Source organism: Drosophila serrata, unplaced genomic scaffold (genome assembly GCF_035046125.1).
Source record: "Drosophila serrata isolate PLE 108 unplaced genomic scaffold, ASM3504612v1 contig_240, whole genome shotgun sequence".
In the NCBI taxonomy this organism is placed as follows: domain Eukaryota; kingdom Metazoa; phylum Arthropoda; class Insecta; order Diptera; family Drosophilidae; genus Drosophila; species Drosophila serrata.
Genome location: NW_028257138.1, coordinates 5,637,395 through 5,660,693, shown reverse-complemented (window position 1 = coordinate 5,660,693; position 23,299 = coordinate 5,637,395). Strand labels below are relative to the sequence as shown.

General features: G+C 39.5%; 2 protein-coding genes across 3 annotated transcripts in view; both read left to right on the top strand.

Moving 5' to 3' along the window:
* Trim9 (E3 ubiquitin-protein ligase Trim9) overlaps positions 1-23,299 on the top strand; it is an 81,340-nt gene that overhangs the window by 7,453 nt on the left and 50,588 nt on the right. The gene's annotated exons all lie outside the window — the stretch shown is intronic.
* On the top strand, positions 14,545-18,375 carry LOC110183290 (uncharacterized). Its single transcript, XM_086830791.1, has one exon. It carries the CDS (start codon positions 17,662-17,664, stop codon positions 18,301-18,303), a length of 642 nt encoding a protein of 213 aa, XP_086686917.1. The 5' UTR covers positions 14,545-17,661; the 3' UTR covers positions 18,304-18,375.

Here is a 23,299-nt window from a genome sequence, read left to right as displayed (position 1 = left end):
CATTTTCGTGTTCTACATTTTATTTGTAACTTGGAGTGCAAGTAAAATACTTGAAATTGCCTTAAATTGGATTTTTTTGGCTTTATTTGTTTATTTATGGAAATTGGTTTAGGGCGAGATGTTTTTATTGCTCTTTAAAGAATTTACAGAGTTTCCATAAATTAATGCTGGAACTATGTATGCAAATATTTAGAAATAAATATCTTGTACCATAAACAACAAAGTGGCAACATATTGCCCACTCGAATGGCCATAAATAAAGCCACAATTGAGAGGGAGAAAAAAAATTAACCCGATACTACACTTAATTTATGTAAATTCCATTGCTGCTCTCCAATAAAGTGCGGCGGTTTTTCTTTTTATTGCAGTATTTAATTGCAACTAATGTTTATTTTTCCATTTATTTAAGCGCTAATTTAAATGATAAATAAATAAATAATGTTGCCGACAAGTGCCAGCCATGCTTTTTGCGGTCTTTCGTTTGTATCTTTTTTTATTTTATTTTAAATAATAAATAAATTATCGCCTTGTTGAAAATTATTCTGTGCGAATGTGGTTGACAATGAGAGTCTGTATAATAATTGGGAGATGACTACATTATACGCCCAAAAATTACTATTAACCAAAAATAAATTAATGCTAATTTAGAGGAGAGAGTTGTCGGTGGAAATTATATCGATATATTTAAGAAATGAGAGGGTAAATATATTATTTAAATGTTTTGAAAATTATCTTAGCCTCTTCAAAATGTTCTCTAATCAAGTATCGAATAATTATCTTTGTGTCTACCTTACTTATCGGTGGCCATAATTAGCCAGGGCAATACAAGTACTTTAGATGGGTTTGTCTTTGCTATCAGCATTGTTTGCAGATAAGACTGGAGATTCCTTGGTTGGTGTTTGCCTTCGAGCTTTCGGTTCATGACACAGAACTCACCTGGAACGATTGCAGGTTGTGTTTCAATATCTCTGTGTTTGATTTACCCGAGAGTCGACTCCATTTGTTGATTGATTTGCTTTGGATTGCAAGGCAACGGGAGGCTTAAAAACAAATTAGGGGAACATTTTCCAGGAATTCAGGGTCTAAAATGATTAAATTTAATGAGGGAAAATAATCGCAGGCTGTTGCAATTCAATTAGCAGCTTGTAAAAGGTTGATTTATCCATTATTACAAAAAATCAAAGTTGGGGGACTTTAAACAAATTTACAAGCGATTTAACAATAATATTTTCCAACAGTTTTCACACATTTTCACCCATATGCAAATGAATGGGAATGGAAAATTCCAACAGTTAACAAACAGCCGTCGTCTGGTTTTTAATTATGCGGAAAAAAAAGGATTTCCAATGTTGTACGAAAAATCAATGCAATACAATTTTTGCAAAACGATTTCTGTTGTTCCTTCGAGTGTCAAAACGGAAGTTTTTAATTTACATGAATATGCAAATTTTCCAACTAAATGAACTTGGGCTGAAAAAGAGTTGAATGTGAAAATTGAATGTGAAAATTGTATAAAATTCGCATTGTTTGTAAAGGCATTAAACGACATTAAATTTGTGGCTTTTTTTCTGTGGATTCTTTTCAGGGAAAGGACCTTGTTTTTTTTTTTGACTGTTAAACGTTTGTCCCCTTTAATGGGGCACTAAAAATATTCCCGTTGTTCTCTCTTATTTTTTAATTAGCCGCCGCATAAAAAGTCACCCCGCAGCATGACACATGTGGCACGAGCAGCAGCCGCCGTCGTTGTTGGGTTGTAAGGTGTCGTTAAAAACTATATTGTGCACACCCGACTGCGGCTATATATATATATATATATATATATATGTATACAGGGTATCCCTGTCCCCTATTCCTACCCCTTCCAGGAGGCACCACTTTTTTACGAGTCCTGCACAGCGCCAACTGTCAACGGGCTTGTTGACGTTTTAAATTTCCTAGCTGGCTGCGTGTGTGGTCTCCTCCCGGGTGCAGAGATGCCTATCGTCGGGTTATTATATAGCCCCGATCCCTGTCCCGGATGCCCAGCGTCCGAGGAGGTTCCTGGTCAAGTGTTAATGGCATAGTTAGGTGAGGAATTACATGGGGGATTTGTCGAGGAGAACAATTTGCAATGGGCTAAGGGCTGGCTCCGTGGAATGTCAGGTAATCCCTTGCCTGAGTGTCCTTTAAATTCAGCACAGACTGAGGGAAATTCCAGCTTGTATAAAAATATTCCAAATGGAATTTGAAAGCAGCCAGATAAAGGCAAACATGTGAAAGGGTTAAATATAAAACGTGGGGGAGAAAAATCCTTTTAATGTCAGTTTGACATATGATAATGATATGTGAAAGAGATTTGGTTGGTATATTTAAAGGGAAACTATGGGTATTTAATATTTCAAAATTAATTGAAAAATGGAAATTATTTAATGTAAAAAATTGGACATGGAAACTGGGAAATTCAATCATCAACATAAAGTATATAATTTTTAAGACATACAACTTCTGCGGATGTCTTTATAAAGTTTGAAATAATACATTTAGGAGGCCAGTAGAGTCAATCATATTGTGTATATAACTCTAATATAACTCCTCGAAAATACACTGTAATGAAATACAAACAAAAACATATTCAAACCACTCTATTAACTCCATGCATGGATCTTCCTTGTTTTAATGGGTCGAATGTGGATTAACCTTCGCGCCGCTCACCAACTCCCTCTTCCACCTCCATCACCTGGCCGTTGAGTTCGTTATGGATCAGCTACTTGAGCATTCAGTGCCACATGAGGGTGCAATTACATGCAGCACGTAAGCCATAAAAGTGCCGCACAACCAAGAGGAAGAAGGAGTAGGAGGAGGAGTAGCCCTGTCCCTAAATCGACCCACTCGCTGAAGACGACAGACTGACAGATGTTTATCAACGACCAAAGTTTATTGCATTTCACAAGAATCACACTATAAAACTGATAAAGCGACAAGCTGACGAGGGAATGAAATGAAATCAAAGCACATAGCACTGGGAATCGATAACGAATAACGTAACAAACTCTCAACTTTTTGGTTTTATGGCCACTGAAAATTATTGTGCTTCGTTTCCAATTATCATATATCGCAGATAATTTAATGGTTTCTCATTCCGTCAGATATCTGGCGAGACAATATCTTAATCGAATTTCAGGCACGTAGGAAAACCAAGGGTTCTCTAGTATTTTCCCACAATAATATTACCTTGACCAGTGTCAATCGATGGGAAGTATTGGGAGGTAGGATGAGTTGGTTTTTGAGACTCTGACAGGACTAGGAGTGAATCACTCAGAGTTGGAACACACAATAATAATGTAAAAGAAAAGGGCACAATAATGGGAAACACAGCAAGGATAACAATACAGTGGAGCAACATCGATAAAAGATATATATTTATTGGATATTTTTCATATTTTACTATATATTTTCAAAGTAGACTGATTTAAGTACTTAATTAACAACTGAGAATCTATAATCTTTCATTGAAAGCATATTCCGGTAACATTATATAACTTATTAGCTTACTTTAAAAATCTCTTCTCTCTTATCCCACCTCACATAAGTGCCATAAATCCCTATCCCTTGAGTTGTAGCCCATTTACATGATGTAAAAGACCACTGTCCAAGGGTATGAACTCTGCTCTACACGACAAAGTGACAACTTCATGAACTATTCAAAGAGCCTCGGCTGCCGGCGACTACTTCTGCTCCTCGCAGGTGTGCCTGGGGTCTTAGCCATGTCCTGTGGTCAGCGCGCGTGAAGTGCTCCGCTCCTGGCCATTTTATTGTTATCTCACTCGGACTACGCTATCATCCTGGCACTGGCTCTGCGGATTGCGGATTGCGGCTTGTCAGCTGTCAGCGTTTTGCCCCAATGTCCCAGCGACTTTGGTTTGGAGCTGATTTAAGTTCTGCTGCTGCCATTCCATTAGCATGTGTCCTTTGTGCCGAGCAGAAGGGCGGCATTAATAATGCAGGGCTTCTGATTTCAAATGCAATAACAATTTGATTTATTTAGAGATAGTGCTAGGGCGTTGACTTGAGTTGATTACTAAATGGGAAAGGATGTATAATCGAAATAAACCTATTGGGAGGAGGGTCAGCCAAATAGCTATAATTTATTGTGATTATAATCGCTGAGGAATAAGAACTAAATTAATTTGTAACCAAACTTATCTGGTTCGATTTGTCTGACATCTTATCCGATGTGAATTTTATTACTCCCACTCATTTTATGTATATAAAAGAAGTCATTAAATATATTTTAATAAAATCCCCTCGTATTTTCCGCTTTTTTTTTCCAGGTATGTTAATCCCTGTCTCTTTGATTTGTGAAGCGCAAGTAAGTCTGGATTTGGCCTTTGGCCATTTTGCTTTCCCGCAAATCTGTCGTCGAGTGTCATTATAATCAGATTTCCAACACGTGGCAGCGGCGACCAAGGACTTAAAAAAGCTTATTAATCCGCATCACAAAAAAAAAGAAACTGCGAAATAATTTTTATTAATTAAATTTCTGTGGCCGCCTCTTATACTGTGTGGCTTTTGGCCATCAGCGAAAGCCGCTTAAAATCACAATTTTTGTAAAGTTTGGCGGCCTTTGAACTGAAATTATGACCCCAGGCGGCAAGGGGCTGTCAACAAGTGTATGTATGTATGTATATATGTATGAGTTTCCTCCCCATTTTCCTCCTGCCATACGTCAGACGACGGTTGGGAAAATTTTTAATCAATACACGACCTGAGGCCATTGTTGATAAACATTATGACGTGCCCTGCACAACAGATACAAAATTTATGTATCATTCCATTTGCCAGAGGGATTTTTTTTGTTATGGAATCAGTTTTTTGTGAATATTCATCAATGTGTCGTCTGTTGGCAGAGGAAGCTCTATATAGTGATGAAAGACCACGTTTTTTGGCTAGGAAAAACTGAATAAATCAGTGAATATATCAAAGGTAGAAAGGGGATTTTGTGATATGTTATGGAGTATGTTCTTTAAGAGAAAGTTGGTAGAGATATATAAATATTTAGTTCCCTTTTAAAGCTATGATGATAAACCAGCATTATTTAGCTAAAATTGTCAACCTTTTTGAACCAGTTCCTTAAAAGTGTATCCCCATATCCCCATAGCACTTAATGAAGCAATTGTCAGGGGTTGACTTTTCAGGGGAGCAAAAAAAGAAAAGCAAACACGAAAAACCTTTTTGGCAAACACCTGGCCAAGTGACCCCAACAGAAAATACCTTTTCTCTTCCTGCTGGTGCCACACACCCAAAAAGTCAAACAATTTTTAATTTGTTGACTCTTCCTGCCCCCTTTGGACCTTTGACAAACATTTATTTTAATTTGTTTGACCCCGACTAACAAAATAATTTAGATAAATGCGAGTGCCAAAAATGTGCTCACCGAACATGAGATCTAATTAAGCGAATCCATTGCTTGGGTCATGAAAAATGCCAAACCCTGACGGCGTCAACTCCCACCAGAATTGATTACTTGACCCATTTCGTCCTGACGGTTTTCCCGAGAATTGCCCAACACATTTTAACAGTTTTTCACAATTTTATCAGGCTCCTTTCAGGCTTATTCCGGATAGCCTTTCGCCTTTTCTTTTCCCTTCGTTCCCTCTTTTATTCTTATTTTTTGTGTGTAATGTGCCAAAATGTAGTAACATTTTTTATTTATGTCAACCGCTTTGCACATTCAGCTGAAGGGGGGACAAGCAAAAAAAAAGGTCATTTGGGATCTGGGGGAACTTTCCCTTATTAAATTATTTCCCATTTTTTCTCCAGCTAGTCCTTGGTCTTATCTCTGGCCCATAAAGTGACCAGAATAATGCGAAAGACTTCTAGAGATGATGGAGGATGATGGAGCCAGAACTGGGTTTGGGAATAGGGAAAGGAGTTGGGGAAATAAATCGAAGTATTAGCAAAGAATATGTTTAATTAAGATATTTGCTTCACTTGAGAAATTCCTAGCTTAAATATAATTATTTTATGGGTCACAGAGCAATTTTAAACCAAATTTTCATCTACCATTTTCCCTTTACTTTCTGCTGACTTAACTCTCCGAGTTAAAGTTTGCTCAGCCGCAGAAAAACACACACAATTAGCCGCTGGAGAAATTGCATTCCACGATTTGTGGTGGAAAAATGCAAATAAATGCGCATAATAAACGAACTTTGTACCAAAGACAAACCGCGTGCAATTCAATTAAAAACTGCTGACCCAGCAGAATCCGCAGAATCGACAGGAAGTCAGAGTAGCAAAAGGATAAGAAAACCGGAGAGAGAGACCGGAGTGCGTGCTGATGAGATGACAGGCATTAGACATTAGACACAGGACAGGACAGGAGAAGTCTTCTGTCTTCGAGTGCCTGGCAATTCCTATCTAATTATAATAAAACCCAAGGAGGCTCAGGACAGGACGAAAATGGCAGAGGCCGTAAGAACGAATGGGTCTCGAGATGATTAGGCTGCGATAGCTGGGAGCAGGAGCTTTGGCACAAATTACACAAATGGCATGCTGATTAGGAGGAGAGTACGTCGAAGATATCGACACAGGAACCTCTGAACCTCCTCATTATGCAATTTTAATTAAAGCTGAGAAAGTGAAAGAAAAAGAAGGTCCTTGCCTGGACATGTTGATGTTTATGATGGCCAAAAGCCGAATACTGCCATTGTCCTGCATCCACTTTTAATTCAATTACGCTTTTCGTGTTATCAAACAGAATGGCAGCGCTAGAAATTAATGAGCGCTAAATTAGTGAAGATTATGCCATTAGGGGTTGACAGCCTCCATAGTCTCCTCAGCTCTGTTGTATTCCTTCTGCTCTCAGGCCGAATGTCCTTTTCCTTTTCGTTTTCCTTTTCCCAGCATTATCGAGCCGTCGAGCTCATCAAGTCTCAGCGTTGTCTGATGATTTTTATTGTTTGCCTGACCTAATTTTCCTTTTCCTCTGACCACTCTCCTGTTTTGGCCTATCTCTAATGCCTGAATTGCCCACAAAAGAGGAGGCAAAGAAAGGCATTCCGGAGGCCTCCCTTCGGGCACACACAAAAATGTTTATGAACAAAAAGCTTCGGCATCCCTTTGTGGCTGTCTGGCTATCAAAATTTAATATGAACAAAGGGCCAAGAACTACAATTTTATCGTCAGATTGCAGATGAATTTCGAGAGGGAGCTGAAAGAGTACCAGGATCTCTGCGCAAATATTTTTAATTTGATGCATTTTTGGAACTCTGACGCATAGGTGAAACTGTAACAGAAAACTGCATAGAAAAGCAAGGGAAAAATATTCATAAACCAAAGGAAAAGCATTTACCAATATTTTCTGCATTTCTGTTTCCTTGATTTAATGAAAATTTCAGCGAAAATACTAGGGGAAACCTGCTTCATTCTGTAATCCTGCGATGCCTTGAACTTCCATATCCCAGCTTCCCCAAGCCCATTTATCAAACTCAGAGCTCGGATTGGGTCTGTGCTCTGCCTGCGCAACTTTACATGTGAAGTTCATTGACAAAGTTCATGTTTTGATCTCCCCAAAGGGGCCCTGCATTTCCTGGTTTCCTTTTACTCCTGGCAGACCAACCCCTCGGTGGCAGCAAGGACAACGACAACGACAACGACAATGACAGCAGCCACCAAACCCTTAACCCATTGTTCTCATGCAAAGTCGCATTTAACATTTTAACCTTTCATTTTCGAAACAATTGCGTCTGCTTATAAAAAATAGATGCGGAACGAAACGAAACCAAACGAAATGCTGCGAAATACCAAGAGAGCTGGCCCCCGAGATGGGATGGTGTGATATGTATGGCAGGAGGAGCAGGAGCTCTGCGGTGTCTCTTCCTTCTGCGGCAGTCAGCCCCATGCGGGGCCCTGCTCCTCCTGCGCCAGGACCTCCACTCGCTCACTCAAATTAAAATGTATAAAACAGAAGAAGACTGATTCGAGCTGCGGCATGCAAATGGAAATAGGACTGGGGAGCCAGCGAGTGAGTGTTTGGCATGCCGTGCATATTCCCAAAAGCAATAACGATGACAGCCGAGAAGAAGGAGGTTAAGCTCCCGGTGTATCTGTCTCTCCAGTCACCTACAGTAAAAGAAATAGTCTAACACCTTAGGAATATAATTAAAGGTTTACCCAAGTTGTATATACAAAAAAATAGAACTTGAGCTAAATAATTAAGTAAATTAAAGAGTAACACCAGCAGGATATTATAATTTTAGTCAGAACCATCTTAGGCAGTGAAGGAGTCATTTCCGACCCTATAAATCATATATATTCTTGATCAGCATCAACAGCCGAATCGATCTAGCCTTGTCCGGGTAAAATTAAATTTTTAAAAATTTTAAAAAAATTTTTAAGTGGTTACATCGTTAAAATGTCCAAAAAAAATTATAAAAATTTTAACTTTTTTAAAATTTAAAATTGAGTATGTAGATTTATTAACCTAATAAAAACTAGGATAGGACAGCTTTCCAAATTAAAATTAATGGTGTTTTGGTATAGTTATGAACTTTTTTAATTTTGATTTGTCGAAGAAATTGTCATGTTTGTATGGCAGCTATATGATATAGTTGTCCGATTTTCTTAAAAGTTTACACAAAATTCTGGACATATATAAAATGGGTATACTTAAAATTTGATGAAAATCTATTGAAAACTAGAAAAGTTATGATATTTTTTCATACAATTTTTCGATCGTTCCTTTGGCCATGCTCCGAATTATTTATTAGTAATTTTATATATTAGAATAACTTCGTAATTTCATTCAAATAGCCTTCATTTGTTTCAAAACATATCTCGCACATCTGTGCATATGATTCCCAACTGGTTTTAACGTCCTCGGAACGAAGTGACTGCTGCCGGCCAAGTATCAGAAGAGTGTTGTGTTACAAAAGTGGCAAGTCATTGTTTATTAGTGTCCATAGATACTTACTGGTCATTGATAGTTACTGGTTGTTGCTACTTACTGGTTATAGGTACTTAATGCTTATTGATACTTACTGATCATTGTAAATAACTGCTCATAGTTAATTACGGGTCATAGTAAATTACTGATCGTAGTTAATAACTTCTTATAGTTACTTACTGATCATAGTTCTCTAAATCGCCCGATAGTTCCTAAGGCATCTATATATGTGTGTCTATATAGTCCACCGATTCGCCATGCTCCGACTTATATACTAGTTAAATTTTATAGTTTCATTCAATTAGCTTGCTCTTCAATTTGTTCTAAAACAAGTCTTGCGCATCTGTGCATATGATTCCCAACTGGTTCAAACATCCCCGGAACGAAGTGACTGCTGCCGGCCAAGTATTAAAAATGTGTTGTTACAAAAGTTGCAAGTCATTGTTTATTTGTGTTCAAAGTTAGTAACTGATCATACATACTAACTGTTCAGAGTTACTTGCTACTCATAGATACTTACTGTTCATAGTTAATCATCATATCATATGATTCCCAACTGGTTCAGACATCCCCGGAACGAAGTGAATGCTGCCGGCCACGTCTCAGAAATGTGTTGTGTTACAAAAGTTGCAAGTCATTGTTTATTAGTGTTCAAAGTTAGTAACTGATCATCCATACTTACTGGTCATAAGATAGATACATAAGTAGATACATTGATACATACTTGCTGATTATAGTTTCTTAATGAGAATAGTTAATTACTGATCATATTATCTTACTGTTCAGAGTTACTTAATGCTCATAGATACTTAATGTTCAGAGTAGCTTACTTTCTTTCATAGTTACTTTCTGATCATAGTTCTATAAATCGCCCGATTGTTCCTATGGCAGCTGTATATATGTATATATATAGTCAACCGATTCGGCATGCTCCGAGTTAAATTCTAGTAAAATTATATAGAAGAATAACTCCACAGTTTCATTTAAATAGCTTGCTCTTTGTTCCAAAACAAATCTCGCACATCTGTACATATGATTCCCAACTAGTTCTAACATCCCCGGAACGAAGTGACTGCTGCCAGCCAAGACTCAGAAGTGTGTTGTGTTACAAAAGTTGCAAGTCATTGTTTATTAGTGTTCAAAGTTAGTAACTGATCATCCAACTTACTGGTCATAGATACTTCCTGATCATAGTTACTTAATGTTCATTGATACTTACTAATCATAGTTACTTACTGGTCCAATACTTTTACTTACTGATAATTTTAGTCAGTTGAAACTTAGTGAGCAAGTCATTTCCGACCCTATAAATCATATATATTCTTGATCAGCATAAAAATCCCAGTCGATCTAGCTATGTCCGCTGAAAATTTATTTATTTCAGAAATTTCAACATTTTACAAAGGGTTAAAATTGTCAAAAAAAATAATGAAAATTTTAATTTAAAAAATTTTTTAATTGAGTATGCAGTTTAATTACCACAGTAAAAACTAACATAGGAAAGCCATCCGAATTAAAATTAATGCGTTTTTGGCAGAGTTATGATGAATTTTCTCTTCAGGGGTTCAACAATTTTAGACTCCCAAAGATAGTTTTCTTTTTAATTAGATATAATACATAAGGATGAAAGTCTATTAAATTTAAACCACAATTTTTATATTTAGCAAATACTTACTTACCTAATACTTTTAAGAAAATATGCATATGTTATTATACATACATATAATCTGTAGAAATTTTCCCCTGTGTAGCGATGATTTACAATGCTCCATAACCCACCTTTGACTGGCGATTCGCATTCTTTGGGAATGCATAACCCAGCCATAGCTCTGTGGCTAACATTTCAATGCATTTCATACCGATGCTGATGTGCAAATTTGATTTTGAGTCACCGAGTTGACTTGCAGCAATGTCTCCTCGCTCGGCACTCGTGCTTATTACTCATACGCCCAGTGTGCTGACATATTTCCAGCTGGGATGCTGACTGCCGGGTCCTTGGTATGCCTTTGTAGGCATACCTGTGCAGGATACACACTCTTCATTCTCCATTCACATATCATAACTCTCAGAGCTCCTCCTTTTCTGTAACTTTGTGTGTATCGTTTGCTGTTTTCATTTGCGCTTTGGCAGAAAAACTTTGCATACTTTGTGGCGTCTGTTGCAGGTTGTTGTGGAATGCACGAGTGTTGTGTGCGTGTGTGTGTGTTTGAGCCTGACAAGTGCAATAATATCATAAGCACAACGGCAAGAACAACACGTTTCACTCTTACTCCAAGCTAGCTGCTAGTCCTGGTCCTGTTTTTATGCAGTGTTTGTTTTTTTCCTGAGCCCTTTTTTAGAGCCCCGAGCTGTGTTTTTCCTCACACACACATAGAAGTTCACAAAAACCGACAAGTGCAGAAATCTCCAGTTATCCCTGGACTCGAGCAGATGCGATATGTGATTAAGGACGAAGCACCCAGGGAAGAGCCTCAAATTAGGGGTCGGTATAGAGGTACCTACTCTGCAAGGAGTGTGAATATTTATGATAGGGAATTGCTAATTAAATATTATAAATTATTAGGGATAAGGTTGCAATAGGAGATTAAATTCTTAAGCAAATTCAAAGTACTACTGCCTTAAATTCCCTACAATAAATTGTATTTACCTAAAAATACATTGTTTCTGCTGCCTGATAGAGTTAGTTAGTTAGTTATACTTTTTCCCATAAGGATTTAAGGCAGAAAGTAAGCCAGATACACTTGCCCCCCCTTGAAGTAAGGGTCATGACATTTTAATTGAATTTACTCGTGTCATAGTAAATTTGAATATTATCATCGTCTCGACTAACATACAACGTTGCTTGCAACTGAAACCGAAGCTCAGATGGCAAATGTTGTCAAGTCACCTTCCGACATGGTAAATTGCAGATGTGCCACGCCCCTCTTTTAAGCGCTTTTAAATTTATTTACTAGCAACTTGTCCTGCTTGTTGTTGTTGCTGTTGCTGGTTACCCTCGAATGCAGAGGCTACAAAAAAATAAAACCCGTCCAGACTCAGACGACACATAAATTGCCGGCATACGTGTGTGATGACAGGCGTACGAATGGATGAATGAATGGATGGACGAAGGGACTGAAGGACGAATGTACAGAGTGCAGACACACATGAGGCCGTGTAACGGTGGCAGCAACAGCAACACCATAGGACACACACTCAGACGTTGACAAATTGATTGCATTCTTTTCTTTTCTATGCACCACACGGCGTATACGTTATATTTGTATATATGTATATGTAGGTGCATGTGGAGGATATGTATCCTGGGGCTGCTGCTCCTTTTAATATGGTTAGTTGCAGTTGATTGAGTTTTAAGTGCCGTTCTATGACAAACCTTTGCCTATTTCCTTCAATTAACATGCAACAACTAAAAACAAAACAAATTGTTTTTGGGAGGCAAAGGTTTAAATTAAATAAAGTTAACGAAAGTCTGGCAGGCGTAACTTTATTGGAAAAATATTAAAAGTAATTGCCTTTGCCTATTCAATTTAAAATTTAAAACCATTAAGGAATAATTCAAAGCCTTGGAATTTACATCAAGCATCGGAAGGACTCCTTATGTTTTTGACAAGCTCTCTTTAGATACAAATAAAAGAAAATCTTTCAAAGCTCTTTTTTTATATTTTTAATATATCATTAATAATTTATAAATGAGTGCACAAACGGCACAAACTCAAGGACTTCATTCAGTTGAATTCACAATTGAAAAGTCTTAAAGGAGGGAGGAGAGTACTCAAGTGGAGCAAAGAAAAATCCGCTAAACTGTATGATTAATTCATTATTTATTTATGACATTTACAGATGGCGTTGGTAAAAACAGAATGCGAATTCGTGATGAATGTAGCCAAGGTCCTTGTAGGTGTATGTAAGGCTTCCAAGGCTTCTTCTTCCCAGAGAGATTCGTCCTTGCACGCATCATCTGTCAGTGGGTGGGACACCAGCCCCTTGTTGATGCTAATGTTATGCAAGCAAGGCGAGAGCTCCCGAACACCCCCACATAAATATGCATAGAAAATGCCTAAAAGTTAATTACCGTCAACATTCTGAGTGGCGGCTGTTCCGAGCGAGGAGAGGGAGAAGTGAAAAGAGTGGGCGTGTTCTATGGGCGTTGATTTTAATTTATGGCAGACAAACTTTTCCCCCCGCCAAACCCACACACACACACACCCAGAGTGTGCTGGTAATTTAATATTCATGACCATATTAAAATCAATGCAGAAGATGGAGACGATGCTACTACTGTGTGGCTGGCCCCTGGGCTATGCCAATCTAATTAGCAATATTTTATTTTAACGACCAAAGTGCTAATTTTAATTGAAATTCCCTGCTTCGAAAGGGGATGTCACATCCTTTCCCTTGTCTATCTTTATTCTTTTATTTTACGGTAGCCTCAGCTTCCTCTATCTCGGTTTACCCTTTTCCCCGACGTCTGCCAATAATTACCCTCATCAAATTTTTCTATGTACTTTAACTTTAAAGAGCAAAAAATTGATGTTTTCCTTGTGCGGGTTAGCCAGGGGACCCTCATGGAAAGAAGCATGTGAAAAGTGTTAAATGAAAGTGCTAGGGAAAGAAGAAATTTGGTAAGAAAATGTAAAATTCTATTTCAAAGTAAGTTCTGCTTCAGAATCTCCAATGAAAACTTCTTTGTAACTCCCTTTTTCATATATTTCCTTGCTCTTTTTTTCTGCTCTTGACTTAAATCCTTCGACACACATATTATTCCATACACACCCACATTTTACCATTATGCCACTTGACATTTGCATTTCAAATGATCCCGCTTGTTGACTTTAATTAGCTGAGATTTGTAGCTGCTCTCCCAGTTTTCTCCCCCCTTTTTCCTACACATGCTAATAGCTTTTCCCTTTCCCTTGCGATTCAGGAGTATAAGCTTTGGCAGGTCCTTTTGCTAGTAATTGAACCGAAGGACTAAGCTATGTTATTTACCTTGTATTTGCATAGTTGCAAATTCTTCGAAAAGAGCTGGAATAGAGAGAGACTAAAAAAAACATTGGAAAATGCGCTGTCCTGTCCCTATCCCTGCGGCGGTTTTTCGTTTTGGTCGTGGAAAGTCTCATTACCAGAGCAACAACCACAACGAATCGATTTCCTGGGCAGGGTTCCCTTCAGCCCCTCTGGCGAGCTCATACAGGTGGAAAATGCGCAAAAATTCATTGTGCAGAAAAAGTTTTCCCTTTAAAAAAAATGTATATATGGCGGTGGGGGAAAACCCACCTCACCTGCCTTTGGCTGTTGCTTTCTGCTCTTTCTACCAGCGAATAAAGGCGTGGGGCGTGTTTTTGGGGGAAAAGTGTATTAAAATGTAAGGAAATGTCTTCCCACTGGCTCACAGCTGTGCTCAGCTGCTCGGAAACAAACAAGGAGGAAGAGCCAAGCGCCAAAACACCAAAACCCCCTTAAAAAAAGAACAAAATAAAATAAAAAACAGAAGCCCGGGGAGACTTTCCCCTTTCCCCAGTTACTTTGTGGCCATAAAATGCTTTAAAATTAAGCATAAAATATTTGAATTCAAAATAAAATGAACATTTTTCGAGTGCTTTAATGCGCAGGAGGCAGCACCTAGAATTTATTTATACTTTTTGAGTTTTTGCGATTCTATTTAAATTTGCATTTTATTGCAATTTGTTTGATATTTGCCGCTGCTCGTTGTTCTTCTCCGTTGGCAATATAAATTCTTATTTTATTTTATGTTATTTTATGCATTTGCCTTTATTACCCAACCCCCCACAAGCCATTTTGCTCTCCTTGAGAGTCAGCCAAAAAGGTATATCTCCTGCCGTCTTTGCTGGGCTTCGTTTTTTGTTCTGGCTCACCAAATGATAATTTATGCAAATGTCTGTAGTCGTAGTCCCGTGGAAAATCGCTGAGGGTTGCAACAAAAAAAGTAGGGAAGAAAAAGCCTCCCAAATTCGAGCAGCGAATCCATTTTCCATTTCCATTTTAGTTTGCTTTTCGGCTGCTGCCGCTCTTTGTGCTGACATGCTTGTGTCATTTATTTTGTTTATCTCCTTTGGCACTGTGCTTTTTTACATGTAACAAATTATTATTATGCTTTGGCCATTTTTAGCTGATCCAAGCGGTTTCCTTTTGGCCAGTAAATCGGGGCCAGAACCGTTGAGTAATGAGCTGCTTATCGAGAGGCAGAAAAGGTATAACTCGACTGGGTTTCCGAGAGTTAATGATATGACTTCATCTTGTGCGTGCTCATTTTGTTTGCTGAATTGTTAATGCTGGACATGGGAGATAAATAAGGCTTATAACTCAGATATATATAAGGTATATTTTCACCTACCTTACATCAAACAGAGCAGCCTCAATGTCAATGGCTCTTTGCCAAATTCGTACATTAGTTTCGTTTACATTTCAATTGCATTGGCATTTCTTTTTCCCCATTTTCCTCCGTTTCCGATGATGCACATCTCTCTCAACTTGCTCTAAGTAGCCAATTGACAACTACAAATTGAACATTTATTTTCCAGCTGCAGCTCAAAGGGATCCGTGGGTGGAGTGTTTTCACATAGACATGTGGACATGGCGCCCAAAGGACTCAAGTGGTCTGCAGGAACTTTCAAGGAGATCTATGTTTGAGCAGCTAAAATAATAGAATTTTCCCCTAAATTTAGTCCAAGATGCCACTGCCTTGGTCCATATGCAAATGTCTTAGACATGGGTGGCTGACTATCGTCGTCATCGTTCTTGAACTTTTTCGCTTGCAGGAGTACCAGGATACGTCCCGATTCCCCTCTACTCATTTCTATTTGTTTATTTGTTTACTTTTTGCCATTTGCCTGCATGCCACTTTGTCATGGTCGTCTCCGTCGTCATTATTTCTTCGGTTTTTTTCCTCTTGAGCCATGAATATTTTCATATTTTCATGTTACCACTTTGGTGGGGCTCCTGCCTGCAACCGCTTACTTCTGCCGGCTACTAGTGCCTTATCCTGGCAATTGTGAGCCAAACTTTTGGCTGCTGTTGCTGCTGGCTTTTCCCTTGCTTTTCCTAGCTTTCCCCTTCTCAGAGGTCGCATGTGTAGGACCATGTTATTTAATAGGCTTTTGTGAGTGGAAAGACGAGCAGCAAATGCCTGAGAGTGCGGCACAGTGGGGTGATAACATAATGATTTTAAAACTACATTTATAAACTTAGAAAGAGAAAATACATTCCATATTTAAGGTAAATATTTCATATATTTTATTTGAATTGGAAACTAATGGTAAATGCAATAACTTACTATTAGAACAGTCTTGTTTATTTTAAATACATTTCTTGCCTGAAAGAATCCAAGTATATTTAAGATATTTTATAAATATCCAAGGCTCAGTTCCACTGTCAAACAAACGTCTTCTGTTTGCTCCCTGTTCCTTTCCCTTGACTGCCCCTCTCCAAATAGATTTCCATCTCACCCTTGATGTTTGTTTTGTCTGTCTGGAAGTCCTTTGCCTTTTTCCAAGAGTAGTCTACATGTGTTTGCCCGTTGTCGTTGTTCTCTTGCAACCCTCAGAGCTCAGGAGCAACAGAACTCCTACCACAAGCACCTTCCTTGGCTGCTTCCTTCCTATATATTATATGTACATATATCTACATAACCTATCCTGTGTGGTTGCTGCTGTTTTGGTAATGCGTTCAGATTATTAAACATATTTTGCTGCCGCCTGACAAATGGCAGGACAAACTTTCAACTTGTCTGGCATTTTCGTAGATATTTGCGCAATTAAAGGAAGCAAGTTACTTTAAGTGTTCAATAAAAGGCAGAAATGGGAGTGGGTTTGCAGTCGTAAGTAGGTCAGGCCATTAAAACAGGCCATGGAAACACCCCCGAAAAGGAGATTTATGTGGCTAAGGGTATATCGTATATATGGTTTCCGTTGCAGCTCCTTGTTTAATCGTTAAAGCAAAAGGTCCCTTCACTTAAAGGGGGGAATCACACGCACTTGGAAGAGGAGGCACCTGCCAAGGAACAACACACATTCCGGTTAACTTAACTCTCGAATCGCTAGACTCTCGCTTTCGGTGGAGGAGAAGAAGTTGCTGCTAAATGCTTTCTGATTGTTATTTTTCGTGTTTCCCCGACTTCACCCGTTGGCGCTTTTCCGATGTTGCTGCGAAATTACAATTATTACACGGTCCTCCCACCCGGAGTTTTCCACTTCTTCTTGCAGTTTACTGCTGCTTCTGGCTCTCGGGCCCAGCTGTTTCCCCCTAAACTTTGCTTTTTGCCGGCTCCCAATGCAAAATCTGGTAATGTAGGCGTGTTTAACACAATCTTAAGTTGTTCGTAATGACTTTGTGGCGTATTTGGACGGGGTTTGGGCGGTTGATATGGGTCCGGAGGCTTACTCCGGCTCCGGCTCCGGCTCCTCTTAAAGCTGTGGTCGCCTCCCAGTCGGATTTAATGAAAAAAGTTTGACACTTGATAAGGACAACTCCTTGGAAACGAGAAAATGGGAAGAGGGTATTGAGGGAGGGTAGAATGTTTAAATTGCATTATCGTAAGTTGGTTTAAAAGAAAATAGCCTTATAAATGATACTCATTTTCTGAAATAATATTACTCGATAGGTGGCTTATCATTTTCCATCATTCAATACTCACAGCTTGTCAAAATTATATCTAAAATTTAAAAAAAAAGGTCTAGTGTCATATCCCTTTTCAACAATCCTGGCCCAAGCCCATATCCATGGAGGACGATCTAGAGTTCCTTATAAACGCCTTGTCCGTACCAAATACTCTGCTGACGGAGCCCTACGATGAGAGGGAGCTGCTGGAAATGCGTGATTCCTTCAAAACTCTTCAAAAACTTTTACGTCGAAATCCCATTGACGTGGAGTCCAGTATGAACATTACTCCAAGGTCTAAGGCCGGAGGAGGTACAGCCAGGCGCCAGGAGCAGCGAGCTCTATCCTCGATGTTGGCCCTTGTGGGGGGAGACTATGAACATGCCAGCACGGCATGGAAGTCGGCGGATAGTGGAACAAGGACATCGCCGATTATATCGGAATGTGGCTTGCAAGACACTGATCTGGATACCCATTTCAGTGACACCTCCTTGTGTCTAGGCGAGGAAGAAGACCTGGCCCTGGTGCCGTACAATCGGTTCAATGACGATAGAAGTGACTCGGAGACCACGCTCACTGGCCAGTCTCCTACCAGCTCCTCGATCTCGATCAGCTTTCCTATCCATTTGGTGTGGGACAACAAGGAATACACCAAGGAGACGGACACGGACAGTGATACAACCTTGAAGCCGGATGGGGAGAGGTTTATTTCGGTTAACAAACCGCAAAATTCAAAAGATTTGAAAATCTGCAGTTCTGCTTAATCAAAATTATCAAATGTGAGAGGGGATATATATATTATTTTTAATTAAAAAACTCGTATACTTATTTCTTTAGAGATACTTGTGCATATCATTAAAATAGTCAAGTGTAAGAGGTTACTTTTTATGTGATTTGAAAAGGCATTTGAGCATTTCAAGAGCAGTACAAGTGCACCTCAGATAGTAACTCGAGATCAAGGATCAACGCCATCAAATTATAACGCATGACCTGGACCCCAGACACAGTTTTAATGAGTAGAAATGCCTGGCATGTTGATGTAACCCCTGTGCTTATCCTATGGCTCCTGCAAAAGCGATTAAAACGGAAATTTAATTGAAATGCGCACATTTGCGTAGGCATTTGCCCATTTCCGTTTGACTGGACACGCAATCCACTCGCAGATGCCCAGATACTCACTCACTCGTATCCTCATACCTTGAACTATTGTATATAAACGAGATATGAAATGCCATTCTGAATGTTTATCTACAAACTGCCGGCGGTCATTTTGGCGAGAATTTTGCGTGCAAATCCTGTGTCTGCTATTTTTAGTCCTGGCAATTCGTGAGCTATATATTTTTGTGCTGCTCTCTGTGAGTGTAACTTCAATATTTTCCGGTGTTGTTTGCGTGCGTGTTGCAATTTCCTCACATAGCCGAAAAATCTAATTTAATTTCGTATGAAATTTGCTGCTGCCTATTCCCGCCTTCTGCCCAATTCCAATCTCCATTTGTATTGAAATGTTTGCCAGTGAGTGTGGTTTGAACAGGTGAGGCCTTCGAGCAATTTGCTTTCGCTTTTCCTGCTTTTGATTTTCCCCATTTTCAGTTTGTTCGTTTGTGTTTGAAATGGAGTTTTGTGGGTGTTTGGCGTCTGCCCCTCCTGACTGCTCTTTTGTCAAATTTGGTTTGGGTTTACACACTCGTCGTGGCCATTTATTGTTATGCATATTAAGCGCTGGCATGTACGGCATGGAATGCCAGGAAAGAAGGAGGCAGGGCGTCGGCAAATGCAATAAAAATGTTGTATGCCAGCAATTAGTTTAATGGTCGATCGAAAGGATGGATAGGAATGCAGGCTTCCAAGAGGTGGAGAGAGTTCACAGAGTTGTGGTTTTCTTTGCTTTTGCATTTTATGAAATTGCCGAGAACGTACATATTTCCATTGATTAAAACATTGCTTTCCTTGTTTCTTCTCTTCTTTACTTTCTCTAAATGTTCTTGCTCTTTTCAAAACAGTTTTCATTCACTTTTCCAGACGCTATATATCTCGCCTTTCAGCGCTTTTCATTGAATTTCCCGTCTGACACACACAACCCTCTGTCTCGGTCTCGCTCTTGTGGGGCATGTAATTGCAAATCCAATTAATTTACGAACTAGTCACAGCAAATGTGCTACTAAGTAAGACATAAATAGCACAAGCTCCACACTCTGAGTCTGAGTCGGAGTCGGAGTCGAAGTGAGTTTTCCACAATTTAAAGTGTGTGTCTCGTGTTTTGCTTGGAGAGAGTGAATTTTCCCGGCTCTGACGCCGTTCAAGGAGTGTGCTCAGGTTGACAAATGCACAACAATTAAGTGAGTAAGAAGTAGAAGTAGTTCCTGGGAAATTCATGCTGACGAAGATGATGCCCGGGGGCTGCCATGGAAATTGAAAACTTGGTGAGTCCCCCCCGCCGGATCATTTCGGGTAGATGAACATCCATTTCGCTTTAATGCTTCCGTGGCGAGCATTAAGAATAAAAAATAAATGTGTAAACTGGGGAACCTGAGGAAGAGAAATTATGCTAATAAATCGCGGCGACACGTGTCGTTGTACTCTCGTTACAGGGGACTTTCCCCTTCTCCCCCGCCTAATGGACATGCACTGAGTATTATTCACTAAAAAAAAAACCGAAACATTGTTGCACTGCCCTGGATTATTATGAACTCCGGCACTGGGCACTCCTGCACGTGGTGTTTACACATCATTTACATAAAACGGGCAACAACTTTTTTGCAATTTCTTAACGAACAGCAAAAGGAAAGCCGCCATTCCACCGACAAAGTTGTTAATTATACTTGACTGGACGACAGAGTTCTGGAAATAATAAATACAAAAAAAAGGTACCCGGCTCGGTACCTTGCTCACTCAGCCTTTGATAATGAAAGGAAAGCGATGGTCTGGGCCTCGGGGTTCGGGATTCTCCAGGACCTGCTCGCTTATGACGTGCTGGAAGAAACCCATTAATCACAGCTGCACGGCAGCTTTACATATATACTATACTATACTATATATATAAGTTGTGTATTTCCATTCCGTTTCATTTTTTATTCCTTATTCTGGTACCGGGGGTTCCTTTAAGGACTCCCGAAATGGGGAAGTTGTTTTCCTGCTCAGTCGCGTGCGCTGCATTTGGCCAGAAGGAGCGCAGATTAAACAATTTAAGGGAAAAACAGTGCTCTACCTAATTGTAGTAATTAATGAGTTTAGTTTACAGCCCTCCGATGAGCGAAATTATGCGATGATTAATAGCGATAAATGGGACAAGTTTCGGTGGAAAAGGTGAGCAGATTTGGAGAGGGGTTGAGGAATAATTAATTAAACGATTTTGGGGTGGCGAAAGTATATTTAGCAAAGAGTGTACTTCCGGAAAATAAGAAAATATAAATGCTATAGGTTTAAAAAGTATTTTATATATTTAAAATCACTAAGGAAACTTCTTTTAAACAACTTACAACTCTTTACAAAAAGAGAACAATCCCACTAGATCCTTTGGCCTGTCCAGGCATTTGGCTATCTGAAAAAAGGTGCAATCCAAAAATGTAATTACATGCCCCAACGAATCGTAAGCAAGGCCAGACAATGCCCAGTTGTAGAGAGACAACAAGCAAATATTTTTAATAAGTGGAAAGGATAGCCAAGGCCCAAAGGGTGCACGTGCGTCGTCGCCGTAGTCCTGGCAACCTTTACGTTTTCGTTTGGCATTTTCCAGAAATTGCAATAAAACGTATGGCTGAGCAATTGTGCTCCGGACGAGTAATTTATAAATACTCGTCCCGCTAAACAGAAAATCCTTTATTTTCCCAATGATGATGCTGCTGATGCTACTGCTGCTGAGAGAAACTAATTTCCCGGACAAACATGAAAAGGCCCGGCTGCATCCATCCCCCTTTGGCAAACACACCCCCTCGGAAAAGGTGTGTGTGTGTGTATGGATCGCTTTTAATTCCCTTTTCCGTCTGGCTTCCTCGGCGAGATTTTCGGTGGTTGCTGTGTTACGAGAAAAGTCGCTTTTTTTCCTCCCATCCGACCTGGACGCTTAGTTAATTTCCACTGCAACGCTGCATTCAAAATTAAATCCTCGACGGACTATTTGTCATTTTTGACAGTTCAAACTGCTTTCCGGTGAAGGGAAATGCGACTCTCGTGCAAAAATTGCGGCTTATGGTGGCACATTTATTTTCCTCCTTTGTCCCTTAAACTTATATTCCCAGAGCAGCGTCGCAACTTCTGTTGTCAACGCGATCTGCTGCGATGTTGTTTGTAATTAGAGCTATCAGGAAATATTGAAGTTGTGCTTAAGGGGGATTTTTCCGGAAGTTTTCAAGTTAAAATTGAGATGGAAAAGGGAGGCGGAAGTTTGCTATTTAATAAATCGGATAATAAAGTATTTTAAGGGAGATAAAGAGCTGCCTTTGATATCTTATATATCCTGAGCTAACTTCTAACAAGTTATGCTCATAACTTTGGTTAAGATAAATATTCCTGACAGATATCTAACCTGGTTTATATCCAAAGAGAGCGGTTCATAAAATATTTTGTTTATTTGTTTAACTTTTAGATCAAAACACACCATTTCTCAGATATTTATATTTTATTATGAATTTTATTTTCAACTAAAACCTACTACGTGCAAATCCCTTAAAGTTATCCCAGGTTAGACCTCAAGTTTTAACCCCACAGCCTCTTCCCAAACTTTTCCCATTCACATAAATCTCAGTTAATCTGCTTAACTTCCAAATATTTGCTCACAAATCTGCTCACATCACCGCTTTTTTGGCAGAAACAAAATGCTCTTCCCGAATGAATATCCCCCGAGGGCAGTGACAGATTAAAATCAAATCATCTCGTAAATTGCCACAACTCTTTTTCAAAGCCAGCACCAAGGATATTAACGCCTTAGTCCGCTTAATGTGACCCTTTCTCCTATGAAAATCATAAATCATCAAATATAATAGACCAGCGGCGGATAACGAAATTGAAAACGCAAAAATTTGCATTCAAAGAGCGCACACATGACGAGATTCGCCTTTAAGTACATAACAATCAAATATGATGGTTTTATTGAAGGCTCGAGGAAGGGTTCTTCCCGGGATTATGAAGGGAGTCCTGGCAACAGTTGCGAGTCGAATCGAATCAAAATGGGAGCCACAAATGCCATTCATTCCATTGTCCAAAGGCCTCTCTCCGGAGGGGGTTGACATCGAATGCGCCCCATTAAAAAGTTTTGTCAAGTTAAATTACCAAAAATTGCAAATTGCTTGGATTAAACACGACGGCGAACAGGGACAAGGACATGGCCACTTTCACTTCCTGCTGCTGCTCCTGCTGGCCATTGTGTGGCCAAAGGATTTCATACACTCAATATAATTAAGGGTTCGAGCCTCTGGCCAGAGTTTTCTCAGTCCCTGAGCCTGTCCTTCGCCGGCAGGAAGGAAACTTTGTGTGTGTCCTGGCAACAATTTTGGCTGCCATTGTGCGGCCGGAGTTGCTGGCCAGAGAATTTGTCGCAGGGCCTTCTGAATTGTATGTTAAATTAAATTTTACCACAGAGACCAGTCTGGCCAAGTCATTGGGTCCTCATCCTGCTCCTCATGCTTCTTCTCATCCTCATCGTCTTCCTCTGTCCAGTGACTGCTCCTGTGGCTTGGTTTGGATTGCCTGGCCGGTCGGCTTGTGGCATTAAGTTGTCTGTTTGTTGAGCTTGACAGATTTTTCATTTGCTTCGGTCTGGGATGA

What these genes read in the sequence shown, in the direction of transcription:
- LOC110183290 (XM_086830791.1), top strand. Translation starts at nt 17,662, where the DNA reads ATGGAGGACGATCTAGAGTTCCTTATAAACGCCTTGTCCGTACCAAAT.